Source organism: Myxocyprinus asiaticus, chromosome 38 (genome assembly GCF_019703515.2).
Source record: "Myxocyprinus asiaticus isolate MX2 ecotype Aquarium Trade chromosome 38, UBuf_Myxa_2, whole genome shotgun sequence".
NCBI classification, from domain to species: Eukaryota; Metazoa; Chordata; class Actinopteri; order Cypriniformes; family Catostomidae; genus Myxocyprinus; species Myxocyprinus asiaticus.
Window position 1 is genome coordinate 12066737 of NC_059381.1, and position 16447 is coordinate 12083183.

At 37.3% G+C, this 16447-nt stretch overlaps 2 protein-coding genes across 3 annotated transcripts; both read left to right on the forward strand.

Annotated features, from left to right (window-relative positions):
- Window positions 1-3580: 3580 nt before the first annotated feature.
- LOC127428915 (glutathione S-transferase theta-1-like) lies at window positions 3581-7616 on the forward strand. Its single transcript, XM_051677590.1, has 5 exons — window positions 3581-3831; window positions 5102-5189; window positions 6004-6154; window positions 6662-6835; window positions 7271-7616. The coding sequence occupies exons 1-5, from the start codon at window positions 3720-3722 to the stop codon at window positions 7466-7468; spliced, it is 723 nt and encodes a 240-aa protein (XP_051533550.1). The 5' UTR covers window positions 3581-3719; the 3' UTR covers window positions 7469-7616.
- A 143-nt stretch (window positions 7617-7759) lies between these two features.
- p2rx4a (purinergic receptor P2X, ligand-gated ion channel, 4a) lies at window positions 7760-13573 on the forward strand. Of its 2 annotated transcripts, none has more exons than XM_051677588.1 (12): window positions 7760-8882; window positions 8980-9154; window positions 9757-9828; window positions 10074-10146; window positions 10223-10319; window positions 10462-10542; window positions 11611-11752; window positions 11975-12111; window positions 12197-12290; window positions 12541-12606; window positions 12764-12859; window positions 13040-13573. In XM_051677588.1, exons 1-12 carry the CDS (start codon window positions 8743-8745, stop codon window positions 13058-13060), a joined length of 1194 nt encoding a protein of 397 aa, XP_051533548.1. In that variant the 5' UTR covers window positions 7760-8742; the 3' UTR covers window positions 13061-13573. The 2 variants fall into 2 exon arrangements, with proteins under 2 accessions (XP_051533548.1, XP_051533549.1); XM_051677589.1 differs by having other exon boundaries at window positions 8980-9127.
- The last annotated feature ends 2874 nt before the right edge of the window (window positions 13574-16447 follow it).

Genomic DNA, 16447 nt, shown 5'->3' on the forward strand with positions numbered 1-16447 from the left:
AATACTTGGTAGGGGCTCCTTTTGCTTCAATTACTGCCTCAATTCGGCGTGGCATGGAGGTGATCAGTTTGTGGCACTGCTGAGGTGGTATGGAAGCCCAGGTTTCTTTGACAGTGGCCTTCAGCTCATCTGCATTTTTTGGTCTCTTGTTTCTCATTTTCCTCTTGACAATACCCCATAGATTCTCTATGGGGTTCAGGTCTGGTGAGTTTGCTGGCCAGTCAAGCACACCAACACCATGGTCATTTAACCAACTTTTGGTGCTTTTGGCAGTGTGGGCAGGTGCCAAATTCTGCTAGAAAATGAAATCAGAATCTTTAAAAAGCTGGTCAGCAGAAGGAAGCATGAAGTGCTCCAAAACTTCTTGGTAAATGGGTGCAGTGACTTTGGTTTTCAAAAAACACAATGGACCAACACCAGCGATGACATTGCACCCCAAATCATCACAGACTGTGGAAACTTAACACTGGACTTCAAGCAACTTGGGCTATGAGCTTCTCCACCCTTCCTCCAGACTCTAGGACCTTGGTTTCCAAATGAAATACAAAACTTGCTCTCATCTGAAAAGAGGACTTTGGACCACTGGGCAACAGTCCAGTTCTTCTTCTCCTTAGCCCAGGTAAGACGCCTCTGACATTGTCTGTGGTTCAGGAGTGGCTTAACAAGAGGAATACGACAACTGTAGCCAAATTCCTTGACACGTCTGTGTGTGGTGGCTCTTGATGCCTTGACCCCAGCCTCAGTCCATTCCTTGTGAAGTTCACCCAAATTCTTGGATCGATTTTGCTTGACAATCCTCATAAGGCTGCAGTTCTCTCAGTTGGTTGTGCATCTTTTTCTTCAACACTTTTTCCTTCCACTCAACTTTCTGTTAACATGCTTGGATACAGCACTCTGTGAACAGCCAGCTTCTTTGGCAATGAATGTTTGTGGCTTACCCTCCTTGTGAAGGGTGTCAATGATTGTCTTCTGGACAACTGTCAGATCAGCAGTCTTCCCCATGACTGTGTAGCCTAGTGAACCAAACTGAGAGACCATTTTGAAGGCTCAGGAAATCTTTGCAGGTGTTTTGAGTTGATTAGCTGATTGGCATGTCACGATATTCTAATTTTTTGAGATAGTGAATTGGTGGGTTTTTGTTAAATGTGAGCCAAAATCATCACAATAAAAAGAACCAAAAACTTAAACTACTTCAGTCTGTGTGCATTGAATTTATATAATACATGAGTTTCACAATTTGAGTTGAATTACTGAAATAAATGAACTTTTCCATGACATTCTAATTTATTGAGATGCACCTGTATATATATATATATATATATATATATATATATAGGTCTGATTGAAGTCAGAATTTTACATACACTTAGTTTGAAGTCATTAAAACTCATTTTTTTAACCACTCCACAGATTTCATATTAGCAAACTATAGTTTTGGCAAGTCGTTTAGGACATCTGATTTTTCCAACAGCTGTTTACAGATAGATTGTTTCACTTTTAATAGACTATATCACAATTCCAGTGGGTCAGAAGTTTACATACACTAAAAGCAGCTTGGAAAATTCCAGAAAATTATGTCAAGCCTTTAGGCAATTAGCCAATTAGCTTCTGATAGGCTAATTGGAGTCAATTGGAGGTGTACCTGTGGATGTATTTTAAGGCCTACCTTCAAACTCCGTGCCTTTTTACTTTACATCATGAGAAAATCAAAAGAAATCAGCCAAGACCTCAGAAAAAAAAAAATACATCTGTTGGCCTCCACAAGTCTGGTTCATCCTTGAGAGTAATTTCCAAACGCCTGAAGGTACCACGTTCATCTGTACAAACAATAGTACACAAATATAAACACCATGGGACCACACAGCCATCATACTGCTCAAGAAGATGACACATTCTGTCTCCTAGAGATGAACGTATTTTACATTTATTCATTTGGCAGATACTTTTATCCAAAGCAACTTACAAAAGAGGAAAACATAAGCTAATCATTTTAAGGAGACAGTGGTATGAAAAGTGCCATATTACAAAGTTTCACTAGCATCATAATAGTAGTATTCAAAACAAATTAAAATGCAGCAAGTGCACTGGTTAATTTTGGTGTGAAAAGTGCAAATCAATTCCAGAACAACAGTAAAGGACCTTGCGAGGATGCTGGAGGAAACAGGTAGACAATATCTATATCCACTGTAAAATGAGTCCTATGTCGACATAACCTGAAAGGCTGCTCCGCAAGGAAGAAGCCACTGCTCCAAAACCACCATAAAAAAGCCAGACTACAGTTTGCAGTGCACATGGAGAAATGTCCTCTGGTCTGATGAAACAAAAATTGAACTGTTTGGCCATAATGACCATCGTTATGTTTGGATGAAAAAGGGAGAGACTTGCAAGCTGAAGAACACCATCCCAACAGTGAAGCATAGGGGAGACAGCATCATGTTGTGGGGGTGCTTTGCTGCAGGAGGGACTGGTGCACTTCACAAAATAGATGGCATCATGAGGAAGGAAATTTATGTGGATATATTGAAGCAAAATCTCAAGGGTCTTCCAAATGGACAATGACCCCAAACATACCTACAAAGTTGTGGCAAAATGGCTTAAGGACAACAAAGTCAAGGTATTGGAGTGGCCATCACAAAGCCCTGACCTCAATCCGATAGAAAATTTGTGGGCAGAACTGAAGGAGCATGTGCGAGCAAGGAGGCCTACAAACCTGACTCAGTTACACCAGTTCTGTCTGGAGGAATGGGCCAAAATTCCAGCAACTTGTTGTGAGAAGCTTGTGGAAGGCTACCCAAAACATTTGACCAAAGTTAAACAATTTAAAGGCAATGCTACCAAATACTAACAAAGTGTATGTAAACTTCTGACCCACTGGGCATGTTATAAAATAAATAAAAGCTGAAATAAATAATTCTCTCTACTATTATTCTGACATTTCACATTCTTAAAATAAAGTAGTGATCCTAATTGACAGGGAATGTTTTCTGCGATTAAATGTCAGGAATTGTGAAAAAATATGAGTTATATATGAGGAATAGAGTTGAAATATATTTGGCTAAGGTGTATGTAAACTTATGACTTTAGCTGTATATATATAAATATATATAAATATATATCTTTTAACATAGCATTGTGTAATTTTACATATAGACAGTAGACAGTAGTGTTTATACACTACTGTTTATATGTAAAATTACGCAATGCTATATTAAAAAATTAAACTAAAGTAATTCTATTTTCATTTGATTAAAGTTTTAATGAATTCATTTGAATAGACACAATTTTAATAAAAAAACAATAATAATAAAAAAGATTTTTTAAACAATTGAATACGGATTTCAGAAAAAATAACCATCTAATAACCACAATATACTTCATGACCTCTTGTGTGTTTCAGGGGAAAAAACATCATCTGAAATAAATAAACATTTAAATTTTCGTTTCACTTTAGTTTCGAGTTTATTTGCAGCTTCCCAGTATTGGACCATTTTAAACAGGTCTTTTGGAGCGAAATTCAATAAACTCGTGGTCAGTAGATACAATGAGCTCGACTGTCCCATTTTTCTCAGTTTTGGATTGGCTATATGGTATCAGAGTTTATTGGGGTGTGGTATAATAGTAGGCGATATTTCTGCAGCAGTCTGGATCAATCTAGGCTAGATTAACTTCTTTTGCTGTTTTCTCGATTTGTTTTCCAGTATAGAGGTCAAATATTTAAAATGTCTTTGGAAATGTATTTGGATCTTCTTTCGCAGCCTTGTCGCTCTGTTTACATCTTTGCCAAGAAAAACAACATACAGTTCGACTACAAGAAGATTGCGTTGTTTGAGGGTATGGGACATTGCGAAAGTGTAATCTGACCTTTTGTCGCACTAGCTAGCGGATGCAAGTTTACTTTGATCTGGCAACATTCAAATGTTTGTTGTCTTGCCATGTAATGTTCTTTGCTTTATAATGAAATGAAACCATGTTTTTCCGAGTGTCATGTTGGTCGTACTATCTATGTTTTGCAATGTTGGCGTTTGTACGAGACTATGGACTGTAGCGCGATGACGTAGTGGATGTATTTAATGTGTATGCGCACAGCTACGTATTATATTCTCTTAACAATATTTTATTATTTAGTGTTGTCAGCGTGACATCTGGCCTATACGCAGTTTTGTTTGACAGGTTAAATTAGCCTAGTGGCTACTGAAAGTTGGTAGTATACTGCCGGTAGACATGTATAAGCTTTAATTTTTAAATTAATCCATATAACAAATGTTATTTTCTCTCTGGTAGCTTCAAAATTTGGTGTTTATTTGAAATGCTGAATATATGCATTGATTGTATTTTATCTCCACGAACTACTTGTGCCGTATTGTAATCTACCATTGCAGGATGCATAGTGCGGTAGAGTTAGTTTTGTATTTGACATTCGCGACAATACCCATTAAACTCTGTGCCAATAACATTTTCAAGCCAAACCAACTTGGAAATGCATGAATAGGTTTTCTTTGCCTAGCACAAAGCTGAATTGTAAAAAAGGAGATTTTTTTTTCATATAAATTTTATTAGCCCTATAAATCAATTAAACAATTTAACCATTTGATATTATGACATTACAACAAATATGAAATGTTCTTAAAAATATCCCTTTCATGTCACAAGGCTCTGTTTGTGGAATTTACATTCTATATGTTTTCAAATAAATATAGTAATAGTTTGTAATATTCTAATTCCATTAAACTCAATGACCGTTTGACTTAGAGACATAAACCCAACTGTAAAACACTCAGAATATTAGTCTTGATATAGCACAATCTTGATATTGTTTTTGGGAGTAAATGTTCAGTACGCTACGTAATGTATGTCCGTGACGTAGTAGATGAAATCCACTACGTCATCGCGTTACAGTCCACAGTTAGGACCTCTTTGTTAGTACAGGTATTGCAAAAAATTGTTGGTGGTGAGTCATACTCTGGCAGACAGGTATTGTGCCAGCAAAAACTTCCATTATGTCTAATTGTGTTTAAAAGTTCATTGAAAGGTCGCTCTGATATTGTTACTATAGTAGGCCTATTTGTTCAAAATGTAAATATTGCATATTTCTGTCCGTCAGGTCAGCAATATACTGAAGAGTTTGGTAAAGTCAGCATGCTAAGAAAAGTACCAGCAATCAGAGATGGAGACTTTTGCTTGGCTGAGAGGTCTGTGGTCTATGGAATCCTGCTTAATCTATTTTACCTATTCTTTCTTAAAGGGATAGTTCACCCCAAAATTTCTGCAGAACACAAATGAAGATTTTCATCTGAGCTCTGTAGGTCCACATAATGCAAGTGAATGGTGACCAAAATGTTGAAGTTCCAAAAAGCACTTAAAGGTAATCCATAAAACTCCGATGGTTTAATCTGTGTCTTCTAAAGTGATCTAATCGATTTTGGGTAAAAAAACAAAACAAAAAAAACAATGTAACAAATTTTTCACTATAAAAATTTACATCAGCAGTCTCCTTGATGATTTTGATTTCAAGCTCGATTACACTTCCTAGCACCATCTAGCGCTCTGTGCATGCAACAAGCACTAGGAAGTGTAATCAAGCTTGAAATCCTGATTGTGTCTAGAGACTGCAATGGCAGGATGTACAGTGACAAATTAGTTATATTTTGGTTTGTTCTCACCCAAAATCAATTAGATCACTTTAGAAACATGGATTAAACCACTGGAGTCTTATGGATTACCTTTATGCTGCCTTTATATCTGTTTTGGAGCTGCAACGTTTTGGTCACCATTTGCTTGCATTGTATGGACCTACAAAGCTGACATATTCTTCTAAAAATCTTCATTTGTGTTCTGCAGAAGAAAGAAAGTCCTACAAGAAAGTAGTCTGGGATGGAATGAGGGTGAGTAAAGGATGGGAGAATTTTCATTTTTGGGTGAACTATTCTTTAAGGATTTAAAAGTTGTCTTTAATTGTCTATTGTAAAACTGTTTTGAGTAAATGAATGCATAATTATCCTGTAGTATTGCAATTCTGATGTACCTGGCAGAGAAGTTCCACACTCCGGACCACTGGTACCCAGTCGACTTGAAGAAGCGTGCCAAAGTAAATGAATATCTGTCATGGCAACACTCTGCCATGCGTATACATGGATCCAAGATGCTCTGGTTCAGGGTGAGTGAAGAGCAGCAAACACTTGGAGACAGTTTAGTATGATCAGAATGTCAAAGGTAGGTTTAATTAAATTTGAATATATAAAGTAATTGGTAAACTGCATTTAAGCGCAACAAAAACACAATACACGAATATTACTGAGCGCACTGTTTACATTTTCATTCTTTACAGTGAGTCACATTAAAGAAGCTATTTGCAATAAACCTATAGCATTTGGGGGGGTTAAATCTACAGCAAGGACTGTTTCAGGGTTAAGTATTTATTATTATGGCACTCTGGTGAACTGAGCAGGACTTTGATTTCAGCAACTCTGGTTTTTTGCTGCTTCACTCCCATTGCTTGGAAACAATGTGACTGAAACCTAATATTTAGAATTGTTACTTCACTTCAGCTGCTAGACTACACAGCCCCCCATGAAAACAACCATGGACAAAAAAGTAATATTTTAGTGTTTTTATGGTATTTTTAAACTGACTTAAATGTTACAAGATTGCTTTATTGCTGTAGCTCCTGATTCCAGCTATGGGAATAGAGATTCCTAAAGAAAAGATGGACCTTGCACTAGAGGATCTTAATGCATCACTGAATCTTGTTGAGCAGAACTTTCTTCAAGACAAACCATTCATTTGTGGTGATCAAATCTCATTGGCTGATCTGGTTGCTATAGTGGAAATCATGCAGGTATGCTCAAACTATTGACTGAATTCCTGTAATTTTGAATATCTGGATTTCCTTAATTCCTAAAAATACAAATTCTGTTGTCATTTACTCACCCTCATGTTGTTCCAAATCTGTATTACTTTCTTTCTTCCATGGAACACAAAAGAGGATGTTAGGTAGAATGTTAGCCTCATTCACCATTCAGATGCAAAAAAGATGCAATGAAAATGATTAAGGCTGTCAGTCCCTAACATTCTGCCTAGCATCTCCTTTTGGGTTCCATGAAAGAAAGTCAAATGGGTTTGGAACAACTTAAGGGTTAGTAAATGATGACAAAATTTTCACCTTTGGGAACTATCCCTTTAAGTTATTCATCAGCATATGTAGACATGACAAAATAATGATATCCTGCTGATTAAGGAAAAAGAATTCTGATTGGACGATGATCTGTTTTAGCCTGTAGGTGCTAGTCTGGATGTGTTTGAGGACAGACCTAAGCTCAGGGCATGGAAGGACAGGGTCAGAGAAGCAATTGGGGCTGAGCTGTTTGATGAGGCCCACCAGAGCATCCTCTCTGCTCAGGAGATGGTAGAAACCATGGAACCTGGCAAGATGGAGTTATTTAAACCCAAAATTTTGAAATATTTCCTCTAATCAACAAGCTGGAAATACACGTTGTTTGTTAAAACCAGCAGATATAAAAATATTTAACCTATAATTGTAATACATCTAATAATGTTCTCATTCATTACATTCCATGTAAGCATTTTGTGTAAGAATAAAATACATTCATTCATTTGAATTTTTCATGACACATATCTCATTTAATTTTTCATGGACAATGCAATAATTATCCATCTTTTTATGTGTACTTTACCTCATACATGTAGTGAAAACTGTAAAATATCATGCCTCCAGCTGTACTCAGGAATGTTTCCTCCTCCTGTGTTTATGGAATGTAATCAGATATGTGTTTCCTGTTGCCTATTCGGCATGATATAGATTTTTTTTTTCCTTGAAGAAAAAGATGAGGGTTAAATAACACTGTTGAGAAAACAGCTAAAACTGGTCACCCATGCCTGGCTGAGCTGGTTTGCTAGCCTGACCAGATTTAAGTGCCCAGAACCCCTGTAAAACCAGCTACCAGCTAAGACCAGCCAAGTATAAAACTACTAAAAACCTCTAAAGCCAGTCTAATTAATTATTTCAGTAGTGAAATGTAGCCTCTAAACTACTGGAAAATCCAGCCTAATCTGGTAGCTGGGTTTTTGGAACGTGGTAGCTGGTCTAAATTGGTCATGAACTGCTCCAAACTGGTTTTTGGAACATGGTAGCTGGTCATAAGTGGGTCCAAGCTGGTTTTTGGAACATAGTAGCTGGTCTAAACTGGGCATGAGCTGGTCTAAGCTGGTTTTTGGAACATGGTAGCTGGTCTAAACTGGTTATGAGTGGGTCCAAGCTGGCCTTTAGCTGTTTTTTTTTTTGTTTTTTTTTACGTGGTAGCTGGTTGGCCATCTAAGGACCAGTTATCATGTTCCAAAACACAGCTACAAACTTAAACTGGATTTGTATTTTTTCTGCAATATCTTTTACCAGGGTAAGGTGTTGGATTCATTACCAATGTTTCAGAATGTATGTAAGTTTAGTTTACATGCAGTTTATGGCTTAAATACTGTTCCTGACCTTTCAACTGCAGCTGGAATTTGGCTGTGGCTCTCTGTTAATAATGTACCTTGTAAAGAAAAGAAAAAAATGTTTGTTAACGAAAGTGAAACGGCACTTTAACGGGAAGCTTATAAAGGTTAGGACGCCACTGCAGCATCGTGGAAAGTTAATTACCTACTAAACTTGTGACTGAGTGAACAGGAAAGACAATAAGGCGGTATGGACAACTTTAACGAAATTGAGCGATCATAAACGCGACAATAATGAGCGATAAAAGTTGTTGCGTTTCACTGGCTCAGTGCTTTTTTGACTACTCGACGTCAAAAATATTGGTGATAAGGAGTAGAAAAGTAGGAACGCTAAATCGGTTCACTCAAGCTTTAGTGATAGCGTATATCATTGGGTAAGTTCGTATAAATCCATAAAGGGCACGTTTTACAAGTCAGTCTTTGTGTAAATGAAATTATTTAATTTTAAAAAACGTTCTTATGCGATTACAGATATGTGTGTATTCTGAAGAAAGGCTACCAGGACACTGACACCGTACTGAGCTCTGTCACGACCAAAGTGAAAGGCGTTGCCCTAACAAACACTACAGAGTTGGGCGAACGGATTTGGGATGTGGCTGACTACATCATTCCACCTCAGGTAGTCCGTCGATATGACGATAAGGAGGTACAGGCTAGACAATTTTTGGTAACACGAACCAGCACACCAACCCCTCACTGGTGCCCACCTCTCGTTTTATGCAGACGTTACTGGCTTAAGGATTCTGTCCACCTGCATGACCAAACACACTTGTGTCCACTGTATTTGCATCGTTTATTGAGAAGTTTCCTTTTCTTACAATGCAGTAATGCAAATAGGCGAATAGTCATCTGATATAAATGTTTTTTTTTTTTGGAAACATATTTTAAATTCCTCACAAGAAGAACTTTTTTTTATTAATTTTTTTTTTATTTATTTTTTTCTTCCATAAAGGAAAGATATTCAAACTGTGGCATGTTTAAAGAAAGCCTTAATATATGCAATACATGTCAGGTTTGATCATCTTAAAAATCACTTTTCAATCAAAACTGCAAAACAAATATTCTGTCTGCATTCTAAACATAAATATCTGTGTTTATTCTAAGCATTTATGATTTAGCTGGTCTTGCCTCAAAGTAAAATCAAAACATGTTGTTCATCATCATGCTTTCAGGCATTTTTGAACTATGAGGAAGTATAGCTATTTTTAGGTGTTGCTAAGCACAACAATATTTATTTGCATGTTGTAGGAGCATAGCTCATTCTTTGTTATGACCAACATGATCATCACCCCAAACCAAACACAGTCAAAATGTGCAGAGGTGAGTTTTTATCTCCTTTTCATAAACTTAAATTAAAAATCTTTACTGACTGAAATTCCAAATTAATTGCTTCAGAATGATACAGTGTAATGATTTCAGAGAAATACCCTTTTAAATAACGCTTTTGTTTAAACTTATTAATTGGGAATTAGTATAAATTGTTTTGATTTGCCTTAAAACTCCTTTTTCCCCCTTCTGTATAATGTATCATGGCATTAAAGTGTATTTTACTCTTATAACTTAAGATTCCAACACCGGCATCCATGTGCACCTCTCACAAGGACTGCAAAAGAGGCTTCAATGATGCTCGAGGGAATGGTATGGCTAAATATTTACATTAAATATATGTAATCTCATCTTTGTAGACAGCAAACTGATTCATTTGAATTTTTAGGTGTTCGGACAGGTAGATGTGTCAATTTCACTGATTCGGTGAAAACGTGTGAGTTGTTGGCCTGGTGTCCTTTGGAGAAGACTATCGAACCTTCAGAGTAAAATTCTCACCTCTCAGTCCCTCAAATTAAAATTAAAATACAATGTTGAATGTTTTTCATAGATATGGGACTATCCAAAGTTGTCAAAATTATTTGCTTTTTTTTTCTCTCTCTTTCTCTCTCTGTCTTTGTGATGTAGTCCACCGCTCCTGGCAGATGCTGAAAACTTCACTGTACTCATAAAGAATAATATTCGATATCCCAAATTTAACTTCAACAAGTATGTTTTTAGAAACTTTGACGTGTATTATTGTTTTCTGATTGGATGCTTGTCATGACCTTAAAGGGATAGTTCACCCAAAAAATCATTTACTCACCTCTTGTCATCCCATATGTGTATGACTTTCTTTCTTCTGCGGAACACAAACAAAGATTTTTAGGAGAATATCTCAGCTCTGTAGGTCCATACAATGCAAATGAATGGTGACCAGATCTTTGAATCTCCAAAACACACAAAGGCAGCATAAAAGTAATCCATGTTACTCCAGTGGTTAAATCTGTCTTCAAAAGTGATATGATAGGTGTGGGTGAGAAATGAATCAATATTTGAATCCTTTTTTACTTTAAATCTCCACTTTCACTTTCAGAATGTGAAAGTGGAGATTTATAGTAAAAAAGGACTTAAATGTTGATTTTCACCCCAGTTTCTCACCCACACTTATCATTTAGCTTCTGAAGACAGATTTAACCACTGGAGTAACATGGATTACTTTTATGCTGCCTTTGTGTGTTTTGGAGATTCAAAGATCTGGTCACCATTCATTTGCATTGTATGGACCTACAGAGCTGAGATATTCTCCTAAAAATCTTTGTTTGTGTTCCGCAGAAGAAAGAAAGTCATACACATCTGGGATGGCATGAGGGTGAGTAAATGATGAGAATTTTTGGGTGAACTATCCCTTTATCTGTATTTTACCTATACTACACTATGAAGAAAAAACACAGTAACCACACTAACACTGAAACTGATAAAAATGGTTTTAAAACCTTTGATTGTCTAGCCAAATGTGATTTATAAAATAGTCTCCCTCTGTTTTCTTCGATTCTGAGCATGGTTGAGACAAACCTGTGTGTCACCGGATGTCTTTATGGTTCAAAACTCAATTTTGACAAAACGTGGTTACTGCGTTTGCAAGGCAGTACAGTGCAGCAGTATTTATCTGTATAAACCATGTGCTGCAGTAGTGCTGCGAAATGGAACCACGTAAGCAAATGAAAAGTTCAATCTGTTGGTTGAATTATAGTAAATGTGTTTGAATTGCGTTCCTTATGCCTTAATGTCTTACAGAAGGAATATCCTACCAAATATTAACAACTCCTACTTGACAGAGTGTGTGTTCAATCGTACAACAGACCCTGACTGCCCTATCTTCAGACTCAAAGATATTGTTGCTGAGGCTCAAGAGGATTTTCAGACCATGGCAGTCCATGTCAGAGACTTTGTTTTTTTTGACATTGCTGTTTCAAAAAATTCAAATTGCTAATTTGTATTGTAGGTCTATTCTAATTGCTAATTAAAACTATAGCTGTAACCAAATATTATGCAGTCTTTATGCATACTTGGTGTTTTTTTGTTTTTTTTTTTCTTGTTTTTTCTGTTGCACACTGCTTTAGGACTAACTCACATCATTGATTTTGTTTTCTTTGTTTAGGGAGGAGTGATGGGAGTGCAAATTCGGTGGGATTGTGACCTCGACATGCCAGAGAGTTGGTGTGTGCCTCGCTACACTTTTCGCAGACTAGACAACAAAGACCCAGAAAATAACGTGGCCCCAGGGTACAACTTCAGGTAGGAGGAGTTTGCAATTAGTAAAATATGTTTCTGAGAAGGAAGGCTTAATTTAAATGCATGTGACTTTGTGAAATCATTGCAGATTTGCAAAATATTACAAGAACAGTGATGGCAAGGAAGTCAGGACCCTTATCAAGGGTTATGGCATTCGCTTTGATGTCATGGTATTTGGCCAGGTAAGTTCTTAAAGTAAAGACAGTTTGACCTTTCCATATGTAACTGTATATGTTAAACACACATTATGCTATTTGAGATTAATTTAGTACTGATTTGTTTAGACACCAAAAGCGTAGTTGAGTAACTCATAAAGTTCCATTTGGGGGGGTTGTACTTGCTTGTTTTGATTTATGGGGGGGGGGGGTTACCTCCCCTCCATCCCACCTGGTATCTATACCCCTGCATAAAGTGCTTTGGTTTCTAACACAGGCAGGAAAATTCAACATTGTACCAACACTTCTGAACATAGGTGCAGGCTTGGCACTTCTAGGCCTGGTAAGTACATTTATTGCTGATACGAATACAATCCATTTAAGTTGCAAAAAAGTAAGAGAAATAAATGAGCTACTAGTGAAAATATAGAGATTCATTTTATATTTTATCCGCAGTGTGTGCCTTAAAATTATATCCTAATCTCTGTGGCCCACTTCAGGTGACTGTTATCTGTGATTGGATTGTCCTGACATTCATGAAAAGAAAACATCATTACAGTGAGCAGAAATATACTTATGTTGATGACTTTGGACTGGTGAGTATTTAATGGCTTAATGGATGCACATATACTTGCTACAGTTATTACCTTTAACAATAATTGCATTTGCCATATTTGTATCATCATCCTAGCTAACTTTCTATAACTGCCTATTAAGTAAAAGTATCTTTGTTGCCTGTTATTAAGGAACTAATGAGAGATTTTTGTTTCAATTAGTTATCCAATGAAGAAACATAGAGGATCTTCAGGCATGAGCACAGCACAAACAAATCCTACATTAATTCTACACAAATTAGTAATTCTACACACATTTCATCATCTAGTGAATGTTTATCAGGTTTACAAGTGCAGCTGTTCCAAACTGACAATTGAGGGTAATGTTATGAAAAATAATTAAACAAATTTTTTTTTGATAACATGATCAGTGTGATTTTATCAGTGATGTGGGTAATGTTTGTTCCAGTGGAGGGCAATAGAGACAACAGAGAAATATAACCTGAACTGGGATGAGATCTTTGGTGGGACACTTGTATTTAAGGGGGCACAATGGATGTGTTAAATGTACAAATGTTTTTTATTTTACCTGACTTTTTGACTTGGTATTATTCAAATTATTATAAATTGTATTAGCAGAGACTACTGTCAATCGATTCAAATAATTATAATTAATCACGGTTTATTTTGTGATTCCAGAACTGTATGTTCTTGAATAAGTCGTTGAATTAAAATAATTCATATGATGTGAGTTTATATGTTGTTGCTTAAATCTCGATTTTTAAATATCTTCTTGATTTATTTTAAATACATTTTGAAGTCTTCTTGAGGCCAGCTTGAAAGTTTGCTGAGGCTTTCTAGTGGTGGACTCCTGCCCCCTTGTGGAGATCCACTTATGTAGGTAACACTTAATCCCAGCAGGTGGCAGTACAAAACGCACACATATCAAGGTCACAGGCTCAAGAGGAGAGGAAGATATGGCATCATTTTTATATCACCGGAACTTGAATTTGAAAAAGCCCCCGAATTCATGATCTTGAAAAAAGTCTTGAAAGAGTGTAATGTGATGTTATCGAAAAATGTTGCTGTTAATTTTAAATATTGAAAATATTTTGTGTGAATTCACCTAAAAAAAAAAATCAGGTTGTGAAATTCAAGTTTTTATTATTCAAGTGGTGGATTTCAGGTCGTAAAATTCAGGTCTCAATATTCAGGTTGTTGAATACGGATTGGGAAATTCCGGTGGCAAAATTCGAGAATGATATCCGGGAATGCAACCGAGCGTTGATGTAATCCATCTCTCTCTTGGACAATAGCAAAGTGATGGCAACAGCTCAAAAGTGAATGTTAAATGTATATATCGTCGCTGTCCGATAAAAAACACGTATCTCCAAAAAGCAAAATTTTCAAGAGCATGGAAATACTCTTTCTCAGGAACAAACTTACAAGATACTTGTTAAACAGACAGCCTGATTAAACATTTTTTCATTGGTCATTTCGATGCACCAGTAGGAAAAGATCATTCGGTGCATTCTGTCTATGATAAAAAGTCAAAATTGCCAAAAATGGAGATTTGTGTTTTTCATCGGACAGTGACGAGATATATATATATATATTAGCCTACATTTTTAATAATGTGCAAAACGTCTTATCTTTGCTCCTTGGCAATTCACATCGAAACGAATCTGCTGAAAAGGCGAGTAAAATTATTCACGTGCACGCATACATGACCAGATAACACGATCCCCAGCGTGGTCATACAGTGATGTCACATGAAACAGGTAAATATGCTCATATATTACCGTGAATTATTTTTTATTTATTTATTTATTTATTTTGTACAAGTACAAATTGTGTCTTATAAAGGAAATTAATATAAGAATACCTGATTAATAATAACTACAGGAAATGACAAAAAATACTGTATAAGCCTCTGTATTATTCGTGTGTGTGTGTGATTATGCAAATGCACATATTACAGAACACTTCTGTTAAGTATATAGATGGAGCCCAGATTTGTATTATCACATGGTCTGCTTGAAAATAAACATAATAAGACACTGACAAATCATCAGTAGTCTACAAATACATATGAGGTTAGACTATCCAGAATTTTGATACAAATATTAAAAACGAGATGGCATGTTAACTCAAGCAATCCAGACTGGTAATGTAAACAATTAAGAACAGAATGTGTGTTGTACATTCAAAGTTCACTATTCAAAGAATTGGGGGGCATGCACATCAACAGGTTAAGATAAATGTTTTTGTGAAACTTATGTGCCTAAGACTTTTGCACAGTACTGTATATACCTGTTAACATCTCTCAAAATGTGTTGTAGTGTTTCATGACCCCTTAATAGCAATAATGCCACCCACAGTTAGATTTCAACTGATGATCACTACAAACTGATTTTCTATCCAAATAACTTTACAGATCTTTATTGTAAAGGGTTTAAACAATGTTTTCCATGCTTGTTCAGTGAACTATAAACAATTAATGAACATGCACCTGTGGAATGGTCGTTAAGACACTTAACAGCTTACAGATGGTAGGCAATTAAGGTCACAGTTATAAAAACTTAGGACACTAAGTAGCCATTTCTACTGACTCTGAAATACACCAAAAGATATATGACCAGGGTCCTGGCTCATCTGCGTGACTGTGCCTTGGGCATGCTGCATGGAGGCATGAGGACTGCAGATGTGGCCAGGGCAATATATTGCAGTGGCTATACTGTGAGATGCCTAAGACAGCGCTACAGGGAGACAGGAAGGACAGCTGATCGTCCTCGCAGTGGCAGACCACGTGTAACAATGCCTGCACAGGATCGGTACATCCGAATATCACACCTGCAGGACAGGTACAGGACGGCAACAACAACTGCCTGAGTTACACCAGGAATGCACAATCCCTCCATCAGTGCTCAGACTGTCCGCAATAGGCTTAGAGAGGCTGGACTGAGGGCTTGTAGGCCTGTTGTGAGGCAGGTCCTTACCAGACATCACCGGCAACAACGTCGCCTATGGGCACAAACCCACCTTCGCTGGACCAGACAGGACTGGCAAAAAGTGTTCTTCACTGATGAGTCGCAGTTTTGTCTCACCAGGGGTGATGATCGGACTCGCACTTATCATCGAAGGAATGAGCGTTACACCGAGGCCTGTACTCTGGAGCGGGATTGATTTGCAGGTGGAGGGTCCATCATGGTCTGGGGCGGTGTGTCACAGCATCATCGGACTGAGCTTGTAATCACTACAGGCAATCTCAACGCTGTGCGTTACAGGGAAGACATCCTCCTCCCTCATGTGGTACCCTTCCTGTAGGCTCATCCTGACATGACACTCCATGACAATGCCACCAGCCATACTGCTCGTTCTGTGCATGATTTCCTGCAAGACAAGAATGTCATTGTTCTGCCATGGCTAGCGACGAGCCCGGATCTCAATCCCATTGAGCACATCTGGGACCTGTTGGATCTGAGAGTGAGGGCTAGGGCCATTCCCCCCAGACATGTCCAGGAACTTGCAAGTGCCTTGGTGGAAGAGTGGGGTAACATCTTGCAGCAAGAACTGGCAAATCTGGTGCAGTCCATGAGGAGGAGATGCACTGCAGTACTTGATGCAGCT

Coding starts and splice junctions, on each gene's coding strand:
- LOC127428915 (XM_051677590.1), top strand. CDS start 3,720: ATGTCTTTGGAAATGTATTTGGATCTTCTTTCGCAGCCTTGTCGCTCT. Junction 3,832..5,101: donor GAAGATTGCGTTGTTTGAGG/GTATGGGACATT, acceptor TCTGTCCGTCAG/GTCAGCAATATACTGAAGAG. Junction 5,190..6,003: donor GACTTTTGCTTGGCTGAGAG/GTCTGTGGTCTA, acceptor ATTATCCTGTAG/TATTGCAATTCTGATGTACC.
- p2rx4a (XM_051677588.1), top strand. CDS start 8,743: ATGAGCGATAAAAGTTGTTGCGTTTCACTGGCTCAGTGCTTTTTTGAC. Junction 10,147..10,222: donor CAATGATGCTCGAGGGAATG/GTATGGCTAAAT, acceptor TTGAATTTTTAG/GTGTTCGGACAGGTAGATGT. Junction 12,860..13,039: donor ATGTTGATGACTTTGGACTG/GTGAGTATTTAA, acceptor TGTTTCAATTAG/TTATCCAATGAAGAAACATA.